General features: G+C 47.4%; 1 protein-coding gene across 2 annotated transcripts; it reads left to right on the plus strand.

Moving 5' to 3' along the window:
* The first annotated feature begins 403 nt into the window (after nt 1-403).
* On the plus strand, nt 404-18,939 carry LOC308584045 (uncharacterized protein). Of its 2 annotated transcripts, none has more exons than XM_081188708.1 (10): nt 404-525; nt 3,271-3,408; nt 3,603-3,731; nt 4,106-4,246; nt 4,818-4,952; nt 6,180-6,314; nt 6,879-7,013; nt 8,176-8,310; nt 10,755-10,979; nt 18,731-18,939. In XM_081188708.1, exons 2-10 carry the CDS (start codon nt 3,273-3,275, stop codon nt 18,790-18,792), a joined length of 1,233 nt encoding a protein of 410 aa, XP_081044834.1. In that variant the 5' UTR covers nt 404-525; nt 3,271-3,272; the 3' UTR covers nt 18,793-18,939. The 2 variants fall into 2 exon arrangements, with proteins under 2 accessions (XP_081044834.1, XP_081044833.1); XM_081188707.1 differs by lacking the exon at nt 404-525 and adding an exon at nt 2,552-2,673.
* Nucleotides 18,940-20,333: the final 1,394 nt, after the last annotated feature.

The following is a 20,333-nucleotide window of genomic DNA, read 5'->3' on the forward strand; positions in this document are numbered from 1 at the left end:
TGACCGTACGCCGAGAGGTCGTCATTGCTCTCCCCTGCAGCAGTGGCGTAACGGGCGTGGCTATCTCTGGTTGAACATATGTTCTCCAGAACCGCCCCCCCCACTGGATAACCCTGATGCTCCCTAGGTCCCCGGCCGGGGACTGGGGAGGGATAATGCCCAATGCCTGAACCAAGGTCTACCCACATCTGAAATATAATAAAGTTGTGGCCAATTTAATCCCATAGCACGTTGTCTTGAGTCGTTATTCCACATGACGGGGGGCGCCCGGGATCTGGGGGACTCTGCCTGTCCACACAAATATATTTATGGTACTCAAAGACGGAATTCTTTTCAGTGTCTTCTATGTTTATTGAGATATTGATGTCCTCTTCTCCTTTGTTTTGACCATGTCCCAAGGCTTGGTCCACACTGCAGGCAAGAAATGTTGGGGTCAGTGCAAGTCAAGATGTTCCAGTGGTGAATATATATCTTCAACAAGAGTCTGCCCTGTCCTTGGCTATGTCTTCTGCTGTAAATGGGCAGGTAATGTTCTCATGCTTTTAATGTGCTAGAGAAGCAATGATGTATTGGGGGATTTCTGGGTAAGGGACGTGTGGGGGTGCAAATGAGGGTTATTTTGAAATTGCATGGTAGACAGGGATTACTCTGAAGCCAAATATGTGACTGAATGAGTGGCTTTTTAACAGCCCTTGGATTTTCAGGGATGCTTCTCAGGTAGCTCAGTTGGTTAGGGCATGGTGGTGATAACGCCAAGGTCGCAGGTTCGATTCCCATATGGGACACCTGAATATTCCTGCACTGCAGGGAGTTGGACTGGATTATCCGCGGGGTCCTTTCCAACTCTTCAGTTCTATGATTTGGAAATGTTCGTTTAAAGAAAAGGTGAGTAAGAGGCAACTTTACAAAATTATGTATGACATGGAGAAAGTGGATGAAGGAAAATTGTTCTCCCTCTCTTGTAACACATGAATTTATGGGCATCTTCCACTGCTGGAGAACTTCTAAATGCCAGTTGCTGGAAACTCCAGGAGGGGAGAGGGTTCTTGCGGTTGAATCCTGCTTTCTGGTTTCCCATAGGCATCTGGTTGGCCACCTGTGAGAACAGATTGGTGGCCTAGATGAGCAATTGGCCTTCTCATTTGCGAGGCCGGCACAGGGGTGTGCTAGTGGCTGTCTGTTGAATGGTTTCTTTAAATGTAAAGGTTCATCACTGTTCCACCCGATGTGTGTGTCTTTAAGGGGCCAGAGCAAGGGCCAGAGCAAACTAACGAGACCCAGCTTTACAGCTGTGAAACATAGCAGGTGCTGCTGAGTTGTACTGATTAAACTATGTCAGCAATTGGGTGTAGTATATAAGGAGCAGCACCTAGCTCTCCCATTACCCTGGGGGATGGGTTGGTGGTTGGGTCTGGTTTGTTGTTGATGTATTTAGTGTATAAGGAGTTTTTGTTATTGTTATTAAAACCTTGTTTAAGTTATTTTTGAGTCCCTTTTTAATGCATGGTCTCCCCAGCAAGCTCTCTGCAGCGCTACCATACTGCAATTAGCCAACAGCTGTGCTATCTGTCATGGATGCTTTAGTTGAGATTCCAGCATTGCAGGGGTTATGACTAGACAACCCCCAGGGTTCCTTCCAACTCTAAGATTCTATGATTCTATAAGGAGAGGATAAGAAGGTGAAGAACCATTGTGCAAATGGAAGTAAAATTTATACAAACCCTGGTGTTTAGAGGTTGACCTGCTTTTTTTTCTTAAAAAGAATATTTTCTATGTATATGGGAATATATTGACTGCTGCTCTCTCCAGCTGAAATGTCCCAAGGACTGGTCCACAGTGTAGCTAAGAAATGTTGGGGTCAATGCAAGCCAAGATGTTCCTATGGTGAATATATATCCTCAGCGAAAGTCTGCACTGACTTTGGCTATGTCCTCTGCTGCAAACGGGCAGGTAATGTTCCCATGTGCTGGAGGAACAAGTGGGGATTTCTGGGTCAGGATCCCAGAGGGTGGGTAGATGTTGGTCCCATGAAGAACAGTGGGAGATGGAGCAAGTATTCTTGAAAAGCTCTTGATACAGAAACACGTGGTTTTGGTTCACCAAAGAAATGGGCTTTGTTTTCATGTGTGAGTGGGTTGGGTGGGTGTTTTGGATCAGGTTAGCCATATTGATTTGTATGCTGTTGGTAGATTTTTGTCATTGTCTTGTTGGGCTGTGTATGTGATAAAGGGGAGCCATGCCAGGGTGAAGGTGTCTTTTTCTATTTGTCCCCGTGTCAGTCTCAACAAATGAAACTGACTTGTAAAAATGTTACATGGGGAAAAATATACAAGAGAGAGACATTGCGCACACTTTTGTAAATCAAGAAAATCTTTAATAATAATAAAAAGAGACCAAAGAAATGGGCAAAATTGGGCTCTCTAGAACTTTTGGGAACTTTTCTGAATTGCACGTATCATGTTGAGAGTTACACACACACACACACACACAAAATATTAATGGAAAATGCCTTGATACGTTGCTGACCTCTTTTTCTCTGCTCACTTAAAATGCCCCATGAAATGACCACGAAATGTTTGGGTAGATGCAAGCCAAAATGTTCCCATAGGGAATATGTGTTGTCCGCTGGTTCCTGCTCTGTTTCTGGCTTCTTCCTTTGCTGTAGAAAGCCAGGTAATGGCTGCCTTCATGTCACCTTTGCAGACATCTTTGTAACGCAGACTTGGTCTGCTAATGGGCCTGGTACCAGAAGCCAGCTGCCCATAGAGCACCTCCTTGGGGATCCTGCTATCTTCCATTCTCTGGGCATGACCAAGCCAGCACAGATGTCGCTGAGACAGGAGTGCAAACATGCTGGGAATGTGGCTTGGGAAAGCGCATCTTTGTTTGAGACTCTACCCTGTTGTGAGGTAACCCAAAGCTTCCTGACGCAGCACTTGTGGAAGGTGTTGTGTCGTCACTCCTGGCAGTTGTAAGAGAGGAGTTATTTACTTTGCTTGGAAGTGAATTTCAAAGCCGTCATTTCCTAATGAACTGTGAGATGGACAGGAATTACTGAGAAGCCCAATGAGAGATTGAATGAGTAGCTTTTAGAAGCCCTTGAGTTCCAATCGATGGAGATACACATGGATCATCAAGGCAAACAGTCCTCTGGTTCTTCTCTCTGGAACTGTATTAATGATGTTCAGAGACATACTTCTTTTCAATATTTAAAATATTTCTGATATTTCCAAATGCTTAGAGATGCTGATGATCTATTATCTGTTTCAGTCATGCCACAAGGATTGATTTCTGCTTCATCTCTGAATCTTCGGGGTAGATGCAAGTCAAGATGTTCGTATGGTGAATTTGTGTCTCCAGCAGTAGTGTGCCCTATTCCTGGTAACCAATTCTGCTGCAAATGGCCAGGTAAAATGCTTTTAATGCAATAGAGCAACAGTGATGTACAAGGGGATTATTGAGAAAGGGACATAATGAGAGTTCAGATGAGAGTTAAAAAATGGGACAATGTCACTGGATAAAAACTATGGCATTTAGCTATCGAACCATTTTTTCTATGTATAAGGGAAGATGTTAATGGTTCCTTTTCTCCTTTGCTGAAGTGTTCCAAGGATTGGTTCACAGTGTAGGCAAGAAATGTCAATGCAAGTTAACATGTGGCAACAGTGAATATACAGCTTCAGCAAGAGCCTGTTCTAATCCAGACTTTGTCTTCTGCTGCAAAAAGCGAGGTAATATTCCCATACCTGTATTGTGCTGGAGCAAGAATGATGCATGTGTGGGATTTCTGGGTCACGATCTCATTGGGTGGGTAGATATTGGGCCTGTGTAGGGCAATGGGAAATGGAACAAGTGTCTTTGAAAAAGCTCTTGAATTTGCAGGGATATAAAAACTCATGGCTTTGAAGTATCAAAGAACCAGAGGGAAAGGAGCTCTTTGGCTATTTTTGGAAATGGAAACCTCACAAAACTTTCTTTGAACTGTTGATAGATTGAATTCTCCCTACATCATCATCATCATTATTATTATTATTATTATTATTATTATTATTATTATTATTATTATATGCTCTGATATGTTGATGATCTCTTCTTTTCTGTCAAGATAAAGAGCCTAAACAATTGACAAATGCTGCAGCTCAGAAATGTGTGGGTAGATGCAAGGCAAGGTGTTCCAAGGGTGAAAAGGTGTCTTCAACATGTTCCTGCTCTATTCCTGGCTTCTTCTTTTGCTGTCACAATCCAGGTAATATCCCAAAAATTTCTTTGTGCTAGAACAACTATAATATATTCAGGGTTTTCTGGGTAAGTCACACAACACGTGGGTAGATGGGAATTATTTACATTGTCTTCTCAAGAATTGCAGTATATTTTGCTTTTTTAATTAATCAACAGGAATTAAATTGAAGCTGATTGAGTGACTGAATGAGAGGCTTATAATGGTCCTTGGATTTGCTAGGATAGACAAACTCATAGATTCCTGTTCACCAAAGAAATAGGAAGAGCTGTCCGTTTATTTTCATAAATGGGCAGCCAATTCTAACTTCTAAGAAATGGACTTCTGGGGTTGTATCCAACAAACTCATCCCACTTGTGCAAGAACTTATGTTTGTAAGCAGATTGTGGATGGCACAAGGTGATATAGGAAAAAGACGACGAGAGATGTTCCATTCCTCAGGTTGAAGTCATTGTTACAATGTGAATGAATTCATTGGATACAAAGTATGGTATTTAGAAATTCAACTGCTTTAAAAATATATATATATTTTCTATGTGCATGGGAAGATAATGATGGTATCTTCTCTGTTTTTCCAAAGTGTCTCACGGATTGGTCCGCCCTGAAGGCAAGAAATGTCATGGTCAATGCAAGTTAGCATGTGGCCACAGTGAATATGCATCTTCGACAAGAATCTGCTCTAATCCTGACTTTGTCTTCTGTTGTAAAAAGCAAGGTAATGTTCCCATGCTTTTAATGTGGTGGAGGAACAATGATGAGAGGGGGATTTCTGGGTCAGGATTCCAGCGGGTGGGTACATGCTGGTCTTGAGAAAAACCGTGGGAGATGGAACCCGTGTCCTTGAAAAGCTGTTGAATTTGCTGGGATTTAGAAACTCATGGTTTTAGTTCATCAAATAACTACTCAAACTTTGGTTTTGGAAATAACAGCCTCATATTACTTTTTCTTGCAGTAGACTTGTTTTGAGAGATTAAATTTGCTTTGTATTTCCTCCAACTGCTTATGGCAGGAGTGTGAGGCATTCATGGAAAAGAGTTTTGGCTCAATGCAACGTATCAGCAGAGAAACTGAAGGTCCCATGTTGCATGGTTCAGTATAGCATGGCAAGCTAGCATGGCAAGATGCTTCTGCATCTCTCTGTATACTTGTATCTCGCAAGGTTTACTTCAAAGCCCAGAACTGTATTACAGTAGACTAGTTCAAGATGTAAGAGCATCTTTTAAAATTTACGTGGCTAGCATGTTTATGCTTGTCTTGAAAGGTAAAGGTAAAGGGACCCCTGACCATTAGGTCTAGTCGTCCTCCAACTCTGGGGTTGCGGTGCTCATCTCGCTTTATTGGCCGAGGGAGCCAGCGTTTGCCCGCAGACAGCTTCCGGGTCATGTGGCCAGCATGACTAAGCTGCTTCTGCCAAACCAGAGCAGCACACGGAAACGCCGTTTACCTTCCCACTGGAACGGTACCTATTTATCTACTTGCACTTTGACGTGCTTTCGAACTGCTAGGTTGGCAGGATCAGGGACCGAGCAACGGGAGCTCACCCCGTCGTGGGGATTCGAACCGCCAACCTTCTGATCGGCAAGTCCTAGGCTCTGTGGTTTAACCCACAGCACCACCCACGTCCCTTGCTTGTCTTGTACCATAAGATAATAAACACTTTCTACTCCACACTGTAGTGAGTGATGGTGGGCCCAAGTTTCACAGGGTAATGACTACCTGACTGCCAGAAAATCATGGCATCTCTGAATCCTTTGGAACAGATTTAGTGGTGCTGGCAGAGAGAGCAGAGGAAAGAAAACCTCCATTTCACAGGTGGATGTTTTTGGGAAAATGGGATGGTGCCACTGGGAATAGACTCATAGTATTTAGACATCAAACTCTTCATTCACCCTCCCTCATTATATGGAAAGATGTGGATGGTATCTTCTCTGTTTTTCTAAAGTATCTCAAGGAATGGTCCACCCTGAAGGCAAGAAATGTCATGGTCAATGCAAGTTAGTATGTGGCCACAGTGAATATGCATCTTCAACAAGAGTCTGCTCTAATCCTGACTTTATCTACTGTTGTAAAAAACAAGGTAATACTCCCTTGCTTTTAATGTGGTGGAGGAACAGTGATGAGAGGGGGCATTTCTAGGTCAGTATTCCAGCGGGTGGATACATGCTGGTCTTGTGAAAAACAGTGGGAGAAGGAACCCGTGTCTTTGAAAAGCTGGTGAATTTGCTGAGATACAGAAACTCATGGTTTTAGTTCATCAAATAACTGCTCAAATTTGGTTTTGTAAATAAAAATCTCATATTTTTTCTTGCAGTAGACTTGTCTTGAGAGACTATATTTGCTTTGTATTTTCTCTATTTATGGGAAATTGTTTGAGATACAGTGCTACCTCAGGTTACATACGCTTCAGGTTATATACGCTTCAGCGTATGTATCTTTGGAACAGATCTAAATCTTTGGAACAGATTTAGTGGTGCTGGCAGAGAGAGCAGAGGAAAGAAAACTTCCATTTCTCATGTGGATGTTTTTGCGAAAATGGTATGGTGCCACTGAGAACAGACTATAGTATTTAGACATAAGACTTAATTTTCCTTCCCTCGTTATATGGAAAGATGTGGATGGTATCTTCTCTGTTTTTCTAAAGTGTCTCAAGGAATGGTCCACCCTGAAGGCAAGAAATGTCATGGTCAATGCAAGTTAGCATGTGGCCACAGTGAATATGCATCTTCACCAAGAGTCTGCTCTAATCCCGACTTTGTCTTCTGTTGTAAAAAACAAGGTGATATTCCCATGCTTTTAAGGTGGTGGAGGAACAGTGATGAGAGGGGGCATTTCTGGGTCAGTATTCCAGTGGGTGGGTACATGCAGTGGTGGAGCTTCATACTCCGGAACCGGGGGGTGGAGAGCAGGCGGGGGTGGGACTGGCGCGTCTTCTTCTTTTTCTTTTTTAAAATAATATTTATTAAAGTTTTACAAACAATGAAGAGTTTCCAAGTTTAAACATAAAGAATAAAAACCAAGAATTACCCTAATAAAAGAAAAAAACACTACAGATATACAAAAACAAAACACGTGAAAAATGCAGAATAGAAAACAGTTACAAAAAAGTAAAGGAAAAAGGAAAAAAAGCAAGAAAAAATCCATATTTTCATATCTTATACTTCATTTACTAGTTTCCTGACCTCCTCACACCTCCCTTTTTGTATTCCAGTTCAAATATTTAATTCAGCAAGTTCTTACCCTCTGTCATTTGTCCTTAGTCAACATCTTAACCTATTATAAATATATATTTTCCACCATTATCAATCCATATTTACATACTCTTGTTAATCTTTTTACCAATACCGCATTTTTTCTCAATCCAACATCTCTTTAACATTCATTAATTTTACAGTATTTCTGCAAATAGTCTTTAAATTTTTTCCAATTTTCTTCCACCACCTCTTCTCCCTGATCTCGAATTCTGCCAGTCATTTCTGCCAGTTCCATGTAGTCCATCACCTTCATCTGCCATTCCTCCAGGGTGGGTAGATCTTGTGTCTTCCAATACTTTGCAATAAGTATTCTTGCTGCTGTTGTAGCATACATAAAGAAAGTTCTGTCGCCCTTTAACACCTATTGGCCGACTATGCCCAGGAGAAAGGCCTCTGGTTTCTTCAATAAGGTATATTTAAATACCTTTTTCATTTCATTATAAATCATCTCCCAGAAAGCCTTAATCCTTGGGCACGTCCACCAAAGGTGAAAGAATGTACCTTCAGTTTCTTTACATTTCCAACATTTGTTATCGGGCAAGTGGTAGATTTTTGCGAGCTTGACTGGGGTTATGCACCACCTGTATATCATTTTCATAGACTATAGTATTTAGACATAAGACTGTTAATTTTCCTTCCCTCGTTATATGGAAAGATGTGGATGGTATCTTCTCTGTTTTTCTAAAGTGTCTCAAGGAATGGTCCACCCTGAAGGCAAGAAATGTCATGGTCAATGCAAGTTAGCATGTGGCCACAGTGAATATGCATCTTCAACAAGAGTCTGCTCTAATCCCGACTTTGTCTTCTGTTGTAAAAAACAAGGTAATATTCCCATGCTTTTAAGGTGGTGGAGGAACAGTGATGAGAGGGGGCATTTCTGGGTCAGTATTCCAGCGGGTGGGTACATGCAGTGGTGGAGCTTCATACTCCAGAACCAGGGGGTGGAGAGCAGGCGGGGGTGGGACTGGCGCGTCTTCTTTCTCCGCCAGTGGGTACATGCTGGTCTTGTGAAAAACAGTGGGAGAAGGAACCCGTGTTTTTGAAAAGCTCGTGGATTTGCTGAGATACAGAAACTCATGGTTTTAGTTCATCAAATAACAGCTCAAACTTTGGTTTTGGAAATAACAGCCTCATATTATTTTTTCTTTTCTATGTTGAGTGGGGGGATTTCTTGGTCAGGATTCCCGTGGGTGGGTACATGCTAGTCTTGTAAAAAACAGTGGGAGATTGAACAAGTTGAAAAGAGCTTGTATTTGCAAGGATGTATAAAATCATGGTTTGGATTCATCAAATAAATGGGGATATGGCCCCATTGTTATTCGCAGAAATAGAAACCCTATGACTTTGAGACGTTGATGATCTCTTGATCTCTGTTCATGTAAAGTCTCCCGACGACTGAACAAAAAATGTTTGGGTACGTGCAAGTCAAGTTGTTCCCATGGTGAAAATGTCTCATCAAGAAGATCTTGCTTTGCTCCCAGCTTTGTCCTTTGCTTCCAAAAGCCATATAACATCACAACGCTTTCTTTGTGCTAGAAGAACTATGATATACATATATTGTTCCTAAAGCATCTCAGAAACATGGTGTCACCACTGAAGAGACCTGTTCCTGTGTTGCCAGCTTCCAGACCTCTTGCGCAAGAGGCAAACAAAGACAGGTCTCAGATTATGATCAAAGGGTCCAGGCTGGTTCATATGGGAAGAGGCAGTCCTTGAGGTATTGTGATCCTGAGCTGTGTAAGGCTTTATAAGTAAAACCAGCAATTTTAATTGGGTCCCCAAACTAACTGGCAACCAGTGCAGTCAAGCTAGGATTGGTGTGATATGCTCAAACCACTTTGCCCTGGTGAGCAACCTGGCCACTGAATTCTGCAGCAGCTTAAGTTTCCAAACCAATTTCAGAGGCAGCCCTATATATAATGTGTTGCAATAATCTAACATAGACGTTAAAAAGGACCCCTGACAGTTACGTCCAGTCACAAACGGCTCTGGGGTTGCGGCACTCATCTTGCTTTACTGGCCGAGGGAGCTGGTGTTTGTCCACAGACAGTTTTTTTGGGTCATGCGGCCAGCATGACTAAGTCGTTTCTGGCAAAACCAGAGCAGCGCACTGAAATGCCGTTTACCTTCCCGCCAGAGTGGTACCTGTTTATCTAATTGCACTTGACGTGCTTTCGAACTGCTAGGTTAGCAGGAGCTGGGACAGAGCAACGGGAGCTCACCCTGTCGTGGGGATTCGAACTGCTGACCTTCCGATCGGCAAGCCCAAGGCTCAGTGGTTTACACCACAGTGCCACCCATGTCCCAAACATAGAGGTTGTTTTTGTTGTTTAGTCATTTAGTCGTGTCCAACTCTTCATGACCCCATGGACCAGAGCATGCCAGGCACTCCTGTCTTGCGCCGCCTCCTGTAGCTTGGTCAAACTCATGTTCGTAGCTTCGGTTACCAGAAGTTGGGCTGTCACTGTCTAAATAGGGGTGCAGCTGGGCCACTATCTGAAGCTGATGGAAAGCACTTTGGGCCACTGAGGCCGCCTGAGCCTCAAGCAACAGCAAAGTACCCTCAAGCTATGTAGCTTCTCCTTCAGATGGAGTGTAATCCCATCGAAAGCAGGCAACCTCCCATCCATCTAGTCTATGGAACCACCCACTAACAGTGCTTCAGTCTTATATGGCTTGAGCTTCAGTTTGTTATATACTCAGGGAGTTCTTTGTAATTCACACAGTGTGTGGAAATTCCAACTAATCTTGCTTTCTAAGGAATTGCAGAGTAGACAGGCATTGCTGTGAAGCCAAATGAATGCTTGTAAGAATGGCTTTTAACGCCTTTTGGATTTGCAGAGATTACATGTTGAGGTCAATGCAAATCAAGATGCTCCAGTGCTGGAAATATGTCTTCCACAAGAGCCTGTGATAAAGCTGCCTACATCTTCTGTTGTAAAAAGCCAAATAAAAGAGACTTTCTGGATCAGGATCCCAAGGGGTGGGTAGATTCTGCTCTTGTGAAAAACAGTGAGAGGTGGGAGGAGTGTCTTTGGAAAGCCCTTGAATTTGCAGGAATACAGAAACTCATGGTCTGGGTTCATCAAAGAAACAAAAGAAAAGGTGCTCTCTGGTTATTTTTGTTAGTGGAAACCTTATATGACTTTTTTGAAGTGGGATTATGGCACAGAGATATTAAATTCTTTTTGTGCATGTGGAATTTTTAATACTATGGGGAAATGCTCTGAGATGTTGATGATCTCTTGTCTTCTCTTTTGATAAAGTGCCCCAAAGATTGCCTGAGCCTGTAGCTAAGCAACCTGAGGGTGTATGCAAGTTAAGATGTTCCTATGATGAAGATGCGTATTCAGAAGCATTGTGCCTGATTCCTGGCTTTGTTTTCTGCCGTAAAATTACGACAGGTAATGTTTCTATTTATTTATCACATGGCAGAAAAATTGTAATATCTGGACAAAGGCTACCAAAGATAGCCACAAAGGCTACCAAAGGTAAGACACAAAAAAGAAGAAACGGAAAATAGTACCCATGTAGGGGGAAAAACAAAACAACAACAAAAAGATTTTGTGTATCTTGCGAAATGGGGGGCGGGGGGCGGGACTTGTTATTGTGGTTAACTAGACCTTAATCTAATATAGTATTTATAAAAATGAACTCCAGATATCGTTAGATTTGTCCATGGCAAGTCTACGTGTGTACACAACTTGTTTATGTGTAGCAGGTTTGTGTATATCTTCACTCCAACCATTAAAGGAAGCAGCACTTTTATTTTTCCAGTTAATCAATACCAGTCTTTTTGCTGTAGTGAGGGCGTGGAGAGTCCATTCAAATTGTCCCTTTGGGTGGGTGGGAAGTTGAAGTTCATGTGACACAGAAAGAGAGAATGACGGAGCCTTTGAATACAGTTTTTGTCGTGGTCCCTGCTTGGCATTATGAATTTAATGGCAAAAGCATGACTTAGGCTACCGTTCTACAAAGTCAAGTAACATTCCCTCATACTTTGCCATTCCTATAGCAGTGATGATTTAAAGGGTGTTGTCAGAGCTGCTTGAAGATCCTAGCTCACAGAGGATCACGCTAGCCAGCGATCATTAAGTAAAAGTCTTTATTGAATTACAGTTTCCATTCTCACGCTGCTGCGCGCAAACTCTACGTCTAGTAGCTAGATCGGCGAAGCTCCGTCTGAGTCTCCGCCCCGTGTGCACCAACTTAATATCCTAGCCTTGCTCCACCTTTTCCGCCTGACTGTCCTCCTCTGGGTCCCTCTACCCCCCGGGGCTTCTTCCTTCCGGGATTCTTCTGACGCTGACCCGGACCCTCCTGCCTCCTTGCGCCGGGCTTTAGGACCTGGTTCCCTTTCGGGGCTGCTTACTGCGCCGCCTTCCTCTGCATTTGAACTTGGCGCGCGCGCCCAACCTTCCACCTTCCTCTTAACCGTTTCTTCGCTCCCCGATGGAGGTGTGGCCACTCCTGACTCATGCCCTCCCTCCTGTGGTGAGCTGCCAGCGCTTCCCCCCTGGCTCCCTTCCTCTTCCCTGCTTCCTGGCGGTGACGCTGGTCCCGATTTCCAGCTGCTCCCCCCTGAGTCCCTTCTGGCTCTATCTTCCTGGGGTGCCCCCCTTGACTCCCCCCTTGCCCTGGCCACTGGTGCTCCTTTCTGTGAATCCTCTGATTCACTGGAAAGACTAGGAGATCTCGGGTCGTCGTCATCACTCATCTTTTCTTCTGCCTCCTCCCCTTCGCTCTCTGTTTCCTCCCTTGCCCGTGCCTCTGCTCCTAAACCCCTGACATCCATCCCCCCCTCGAAGCCCCCCATTCCCCCCTCCCCTCCTTCCGGTGCTGGAGCTGGGGGCTGCTGTTGCAAAGGGACGAACGTCGGATATCGGTCGCTTCCCGTGGCGGGCCTCCATCTGAAGTCTTCCGGTTCTTCCTCCCTGCTCTCGTCGACGACGGTCACCTCCGCTTCCATCTCTGTGCCGCCGTGCTCGAAACCAGGGTCGTCCCCGAAAATGTCCATGTCCGTCTCTCCCTCACTTCCTCCTGGCGGCGTTGCTCGTCCTGAGCATTCCAGCCACTTTCTGCGGAACTGCTCCTCTGGCCTATCGTCCCACCAATACGAGGGTTCTGAGGCGGATCCCGAGGGTGACCCCTCCGGGGAACGGACGTCTCGTGTCGGTTCCTCGTCCGAGTCGAACCCCCGGAACGTGCTGGCCGAAAGCGTGGGCGTGAAAAGCCAGTCGTCGAAAAAGTCTGCTGGCATAGGTCTATGTGGGAAGAGGGCATGAAACTCGTCTTTGAGCAGAGGTTCGTCTAAGGCGTAGCCCGGCACCCAGCTGTTCGCACTGGCCGGGGTGCCCTCCTTGGCGAGAAAGTATTCTACCCCCTCTTCCCCCCATCTGGAGTCCAAAATCTCCGTGACTTCGTTGATGCTCTCCTTCTGTGCCACTCCCGCGTGCCCTGTTCTGTCTCTGGCCGGACTCGGCGCCGTTCCGGGTTCCTGGAACCTGTGCGGTGCCTTGTAGGGAGTGAGCACCGATCTGTGGAATACCGGATGCATTCTGGAACCCTCCGGAAGTGCCAGTCTGAAAGCTACCGGGTTGACTTGCTCTTCGACTTGGTAGGGCCCCAGTTGCTTATGCCCTAGTTTCTTCTTGGCCAACGACCTGGCCGGCACTGCGTTGGCTGCTAACCAAACCCAATCTCCCACGTGGAGCTCTTCTCCAACCCTTCTGTGCTTGTCTGCTTGTACCTTGTATGCGTGCTTGGCCAGCTCCAGGTGGCGCCTCAGCTGATCGTGGACTTCCTGCAGCTCCGACGCGAACGCATCTGCTGTCTGCGGCTCCCCCTCCCCCATTCTTTCCAGTCCCGGGAAGGTTCTGGGGTGCCTTCCGTTGTTGGCGAAGAACGGCGTGACCCCCGTGGACACGTGCTTCGTGTTGTTGTAGGCGAACTCGGCAAGCGGCAGGTAATCCACCCACGTCGCAGGCTGTTGATTTGCATAACATCTCAGGTACTGCTGCATGATGGCATTGACCCGCTCCGCTTGCCCGTTGGTCTGCGGGTGTCTCGCCGACGCCAGGTTGATCTTGACGTTCAGGAAGCCCATCAGCTTCTGCCAGAAATTCGAGATGAACTGCCGCCCCCGGTCGGACAGAATAGACCGTGGCAGACCGTGAACCTTGAACACGTGGTCTATGAACAGTTTGGCGGTTTGCTCCGCCGTGGCCACCTTAGCACACGGAATGAAATGGGCCATCTTGGAAAACAGGTCCACCACCACCAGCACTGCCGTCTTGCCCCTTGAGCTGGGCAGATCCGTGACAAAGTCCAGGGCCACCCTTTCCCAAGGTTCGACCGGAGTTTGCAGGGGTTCCAACAGTCCGGCCGGCGGTTTGTGCACTGGTTTGGCCCTCTGGCAGGTGTCACACCTCGCCACGTAGTCTGCGACCTCCCCTCTCATTCCAGGCCACCAGAAATCCCTGGCTACTAATTCCACCGTCTTCTCCTTGCCAAAGTGCCCGGCCGTGGGCGCGTCGTGCAGCTGCTGCAGCACCTTGGCTCGAAGTTCGTCTCCCGGCACGTAGATGGCCCCTTTACGGATGAGCAATCCATCTCTTAGCTGGAAACCGTCGGCCGCTGCCTTGCCCCTTTGCACCTCTGCCATCTTTGCTTGTGCGAAGGAGTCCCCCTGCAACGCTCGTCGCACCGCCTCTAGGTCCACGGTCGCCGCGGCGCACGCCCACACTGTCGGTGCGAAGATGTGCATGGCGGCCGCTGGTGTTGCGTCCTCCAGATACTGTGGCTTACGGGAGAGAGCGTCTGCCATGATGTTGGTGTCCCCCGGGACATACTCTATTCGGAAGTCGAAGTTCGCAAAGAACTCAGCCCAACGTATCTGCCTCTGGTTCAGGAACTGTGCCGTGCGCCAGTGCTCTAGATTCTTGTGGTCCGTGCAAACCTGCACCGTGTGCTTGGCGCCGATCAGAAAGTGCCTCCACGCCTTGAACGCTGCGTGAATGGCCAGCAACTCCCTGTCCCATATGGTGTAGTTCTGCTCGGACTTGCTGAGCTTCCTGGAGTAAAACGCTCCCGGTCGCCACACCCCCTGCGGGTCTTTCTGCAGCAGGACCGCCCCCACGGCTCTGTCCGAAGCGTCTGTCTCCACCCTCATCGGCTTGCTGGGGTTGACATGAAGCAGCTGCTCTTCCGACGCGAAGAGACGCTTGAGTGCCTGAAAGGACTGCTCCGCCTGCTCTGTCCAAATGAACTTCTTTTTCTTGGAGCTAAGCGTGTCAGTGATGGCCGCCGTCTGCATCGCGAAGCCCTTGATAAACTTGCGATAGAAGTTCGCAAAGCCGACAAACCGTTGGACCTCCTTCCGGTTGCGCGGGCTCTTCCAATCCAACACCGCTCGCACCTTGGCGCTGTCCATGGCGAGCCCCTTGTCAGACAGCTTGTAGCCCAGAAAATCCACCTCCGTCACGTCAAATTGGCACTTCTCCAGCTTGGCGTAGAGCCTATGTTGCTTTAGCCTGCTCAGCACTTCCTTGACGTGTTTGTCATGCTCCTGCTGCGACTCCGAAAAGATCAGGATGTCATCTAAGAAACAGACGCACGTCTTGTAGAGAAGTCCCGCCAACACGTGATGCATAAATGCTTGAAAAACGTGGGAGCCATTTTGCAATCCAAAAGGCATAACTCTATATTCGTAGGTCCCCAGTGGCGTGAACATGGCTGTCTTCCACTCATCACCCTCCCGCATGCGAATGAGGTTGTACGCCCCCCGCAGGTCCAACTTGGTGAACACTCTGCCCTTCCGTACCTTTGCGAGGAGGTCGTCAATTCGGGGCATGGGGAAGTCCGATGGCCTAGTCACACTGTTCAAAATCCTGTAATCCACTACGAGTCTCTTTTGGGGCGTGTCCCGCTTCTTAACAAAGAATACGGGACTGCCCCCCACTGCCCTGGACTCCCGGATGAAGCCGCGCTGCAAATTATGATCAATGAACTCCTTGAGTTCTTGCAGTTCGTCCTCTGACATGGAATACAGTCTCCCTTTAGGCAGCGCCGCCCCCGGCAGCAGGTCAATTTTGCAGTCATATGGTCTGTGAGGGGGTAGCCTGTCTGCCTCCTTCTCGCAGAAAACTTCCAAAAATTCAGCGTACTTGTGGGGAATCGCTTGCAGCGTGCCTAGCAGCAGCTGTGACTCCTCTTCCTCTCCTTCCTGCCTGGGCACGATGCAGTGTTCAGCACAAAAGGAAGAGCCGAAGGTCAGCTGCCTCTGGTACCAAGCCATCGTTGGGCTGTGCTTGTCCAGCCAACTCATGCCCAATACAACGGGCGTGTCAGATAGTTGAGTGACGCTGAAGCTGATGATTTCTCTGTGATTCCCAAGTCGCATCACCATTGGTGGCGTCTGCTTCACCACTTGCCCCCCGAGCAGCTCCCTGCCATCCACCGTGACAACCTGCAGGGGCAGTGTGGCCGGCAGCAACTGCACAGCGTGCCTGTCGACAAAGTCCTGCCCTATAAAGTCCGCATTGCTGCCTGAGTCAATGGTGATTGGCACGTCTATGGTGATTCCATTGGGCAGCTGGAGAGATGCTGTGAGCCTCACTACTGGTTTGGGCGGGAGGGGGTTCACGGGCTGTAAAATCTCTGGGGACTGCGTCACTAACACGTCTGGCTGGGCCCCAGTGCCTCTTCCTCCAGCCAGACTGCGTCGTTTCCCTGCTGTGGTCCTCCTTGCTGCGTTGCTGCAGTCACCATTGCTGAGGCTGCAGTGAGCTTGTGGGGCCTCTGGGGACACTCTTTTGCCATATGCCCTGGTTCCTCACAGACGTAACACTTCCTGTTCCCTCTAGGAGGCTTCGCTTTCACTGCTGCCGGTGCTAGGGCTCTGGTTGCTGACTGAGTCCTTGCACCTCCAACCTCCATAGGTTCGGCTCCTCCTCCTGGCGGAGGCGTGGATTGCGCCCGCGCTGCTTCTCTGGGAAGGAAGGAGGGGCCCCCGGCTGGTTCGCGCCCTCCACGCCCTTCGTCCTTGCTCCACGGACGTCCTTCCAGCCTCACCCCCACTGCCAGTGCCCTCTGAACGACCTCCTGGGTGGTTCGGGGTCTCTCCCCCCTCGCGATCTCATCTTTAATCGAGTTGTGCAGCCCCTCCCAAAAGAGGTCTCTTACAGGAGCCGAATCTCTGTCCCATTCCAGGGCACTGACCAAGGCGAAAAAGCGGGCATGATACTGCCTGACGCTGGCCCTCCCTTGTCTCAGCCCATGCACCTCCTTCCGTGCAAGATCCACGTCAATACTTGATAAAAAGCACCCATCCATCGCTTTAATAAAGGCATCCGCATTCTGGAGCGCCGGATCCTTATCTCTCCATAAATTGCGTAGCCATGCTTTCGCATCCCCATGCAGATGGGACATGATGAACCCCACTCTCTCTTGTTCATCTCTAAAGTCTTTATGCAGCAGTTGCAGTGCACACAGTACGTCGGCTCTAAAGTTGGGATACTGTTGCAGGTTCCCATCGAAGTGAGAGACCAGCCCGCCTGTCCGTCTCGCCAACCCAATTCCCTCCTGCCGGGGTGTCTGCTTTGTCAGCACGTCTAACCTGACCTGGAGATCCCTGCAGGCGGCAGCTGCCTCCTCCTCTCTCTTCCTGGATGCGAGAACCTCGGCGTTCAGTTGTGCCACTGCTTTTCTGAGGTCCTCTATCTGCTGCTCAGCCGTCATGTCGTCTGCCGTTCGTGAGCTCGCTAGTAGGCACCTGTTTCTCTCCCCTCCTCGAGGCTGTAGATGCCCACAATGGAGAGACGGAGCTTACTGTCAGAGCTGCTTGAAGATCCTAGCTCACAGAGGATCACGCTAGCCAGCGATCATTAAGTAAAAGTCTTTATTGAATTACAGTTTCCATTCTCACGCTGCTGCGCGCAAACTCTACGTCTAGTAGCTAGATCGGCGAAGCTCCGTCTGAGTCTCCGCCCCGTGTGCACCAACTTAATATCCTAGCCTTGCTCCACCTTTTCCGCCTGACTGTCCTCCTCTGGGTCCCTCTACCCCCCGGGGCTTCTTCCTTCCGGGATTCTTCTGACGCTGACCCGGACCCTCCTGCCTCCTTGCGCCGGGCTTTAGGACCTGGTTCCCTTTCGGGGCTGCTTACTGCGCCGCCTTCCTCTGCATTTGAACTTGGCGCGCGCGCCCAACCTTCCACCTTCCTCTTAACCGTTTCTTCGCTCCCCGATGGAGGTGTGGCCACTCCTGACTCATGCCCTCCCTCCTGTGGTGAGCTGCCAGCGCTTCCCCCCTGGCTCCCTTCCTCTTCCCTGCTTCCTGGCGGTGACGCTGGTCCCGATTTCCAGCTGCTCCCCCCTGAGTCCCTTCTGGCTCTATCTTCCTGGGGTGCCCCCCTTGACTCCCCCCTTGCCCTGGCCACTGGTGCTCCTTTCTGTGAATCCTCTGATTCACTGGAAAGACTAGGAGATCTCGGGTCGTCGTCATCACTCATCTTTTCTTCTGCCTCCTCCCCTTCGCTCTCTGTTTCCTCCCTTGCCCGTGCCTCTGCTCCTAAACCCCTGACAGGTGTGTTATTATGATGTATAATACATTGTATGTATAAAACAACATTTTGTAATAAAATTTAAACAAGCCGATGAATGACGCGGGTGGCGCTGTGGGTTAAACTACAGAGCCTACGGCTTACCGATCAGAAGGTCGGCGGTTCGAATCCCTGCAACGGCGTGAGCTCCCATTGTTCGGTCCCAGCTCCTGCCAACCTAGCAGTTCGAAAGCACATCAAAGTGCAAGTAGATAAATAGGTACCGCTCCGGCGGGAAGGTAAAAGGCGTTTCCGTGTGCTGCTCTAGTTTGCCACAAGTGGCTTAGTCATGCTGGTCACATGACCCGGAAGTCACATGACCCAGAAGCTGTACGCCGGCTCCCTTGGCCTATAGTGCGAGATGAGTGTGCAACCCCAGAGTCGTCCGCAACTGGAGCTAACGGTCAGGGGTACCTTTACCTTTATGATTTTGCAGTGGGAGCATTGCTCCCCCCCTTAGACAGTTGGTAAAGCCTTTCCCTTTCTGTCTGAGAAGAACAACGATGACCTTCAAATATGCATAGGTTCTTGAAGTTTCTGTTTTAAGATATTGCCTTGCTGATTGTTATGAAATTCAGCTGATTTCTTCCAGCGTACATTCATATGTCTTGATTAGTACTGATCATGTCCTCCATTTATCAGGTTACCACAGACTGTATCGTGTTGTGCCTGCACTGGCTAAACTGTATCCACCCATCTTTTAAAAGTTCGTCTCCATGCTAACCAGATGTACTTAACATGTGGGCTGGTGATTCGGAAGAATGCTTTGAGCTGCTGAAACGTCTTCCAGCAATCAAACCACTCGTGATACTTTGACATTCTGAACCTAATAAAACCAAATTTGATGTTGAGATGAATTGCAGAGTCATGATTCTGTCCACAAAGGCTTTCTTTTTAATTTACTTTTCATTTATTTATACACTTCATATGCCACTTAACTACAATAGTCTTTTACAAAGATATAATACATTAAAAAATAAAATGCAGCCCCAGTCGAAACTATAAAATCAAACTTCAGTTAAAATGCTCTTCAGTAGGCACCCGATATTTAGTAGGGAGTAAGCCTGTCTGACCTCAGTCGGAATGAAGCTCCAAAAAATTGGGCTTCTGAATCTGGAGAGGACCACTGACGATAATTCCCCCCAAAGACTTCCATGATTAGGTGGCCCCTGAGGTACCTTGGACCGAAATTTTTTTTAAAAATATTTTTATTAGATTTCCATTTAACAAACCAATCACATCAAATTAGTTATTCCAAATTATACCAATACATATCATAAAGTCCAAATATTTAGCCGAATTTTCAATTTTTGTTGGGGGTACCCATGCTTTGAGTTCAGTAAGGGTCCACTCATCTCATATTTCTGCTGCTTTGATATTCACAAGTCCCATCTTCCCATCTCCTTGTTATCGTTTTTCTTCTTAATAACCTCCGAGTTGTTTCCACAAGTGAGTTGAAACGAACGTTTTTATGTTTCTGTGTGAACTTTGTAATGCACTCCCGTAATTCATCTCACGCTGATCCAAAAGTCCTGTTTCAAATGGCCAGCGCCATTTTTGTCAATTCTGATGAAATACAGACTAAGCTTCTGCTCCTTAATTTCCCCAGACCAGTTGCACCATAAATCAGCCTTTCCAGGTTTGTTTTTTTTTTGCCAATTCATATCTACAATCCAAACATGATAGCAAAACATTGGCTCACCTCCCCCTTTGACTGTAAATCTCACAACAAAGTCTGTCTCATAATGGCGGATCCCAATAATGACTGCGCCACTGGAAAGCCTCTCATTCTCTTTCCGGATCTTCCACAAAACAAAGCCTTTAGTAAATATTTTTATGTCCACACAGTTTATTTTCCAGTCTCACTTGCAATCAATCATGTGACGGTTCTTCTAGGGGAGGTGATGTTAGGTAAATCGTAATAAAAAAGAAAAAAGTTTGGACCGAAATTGTTAAGGGCCCTGTATGTTAATACAATAACCTTGAAACTGCCTTGATAGGGTATGGGTAGCTAACATAGAAGCCAACTCCTAAGGGCCAAGGTCCCTTCGCCCTCCCCAATAAAACATTTGAGGGCCCCGCTACCCCCAAAGTTTATGGGCATTGCCATTCAAATGGTGTGTTGTGCTGTATCATGTGATTGATTATACAGGGCAGGGGCTTACCTCCCCCCCTCCCATATTTTATTCAAGCTGGCACCTAATGCAGCTAGTGCAGACCTTTGAGCACTGGAGTTCTGTGCTGG

The sequence above is a fragment of the Podarcis bocagei genome (genome assembly GCF_964188305.1).
Source record: "Podarcis bocagei genome assembly, chromosome: 3".
NCBI lineage: Eukaryota > Metazoa > Chordata > Lepidosauria > Squamata > Lacertidae > Podarcis > Podarcis bocagei.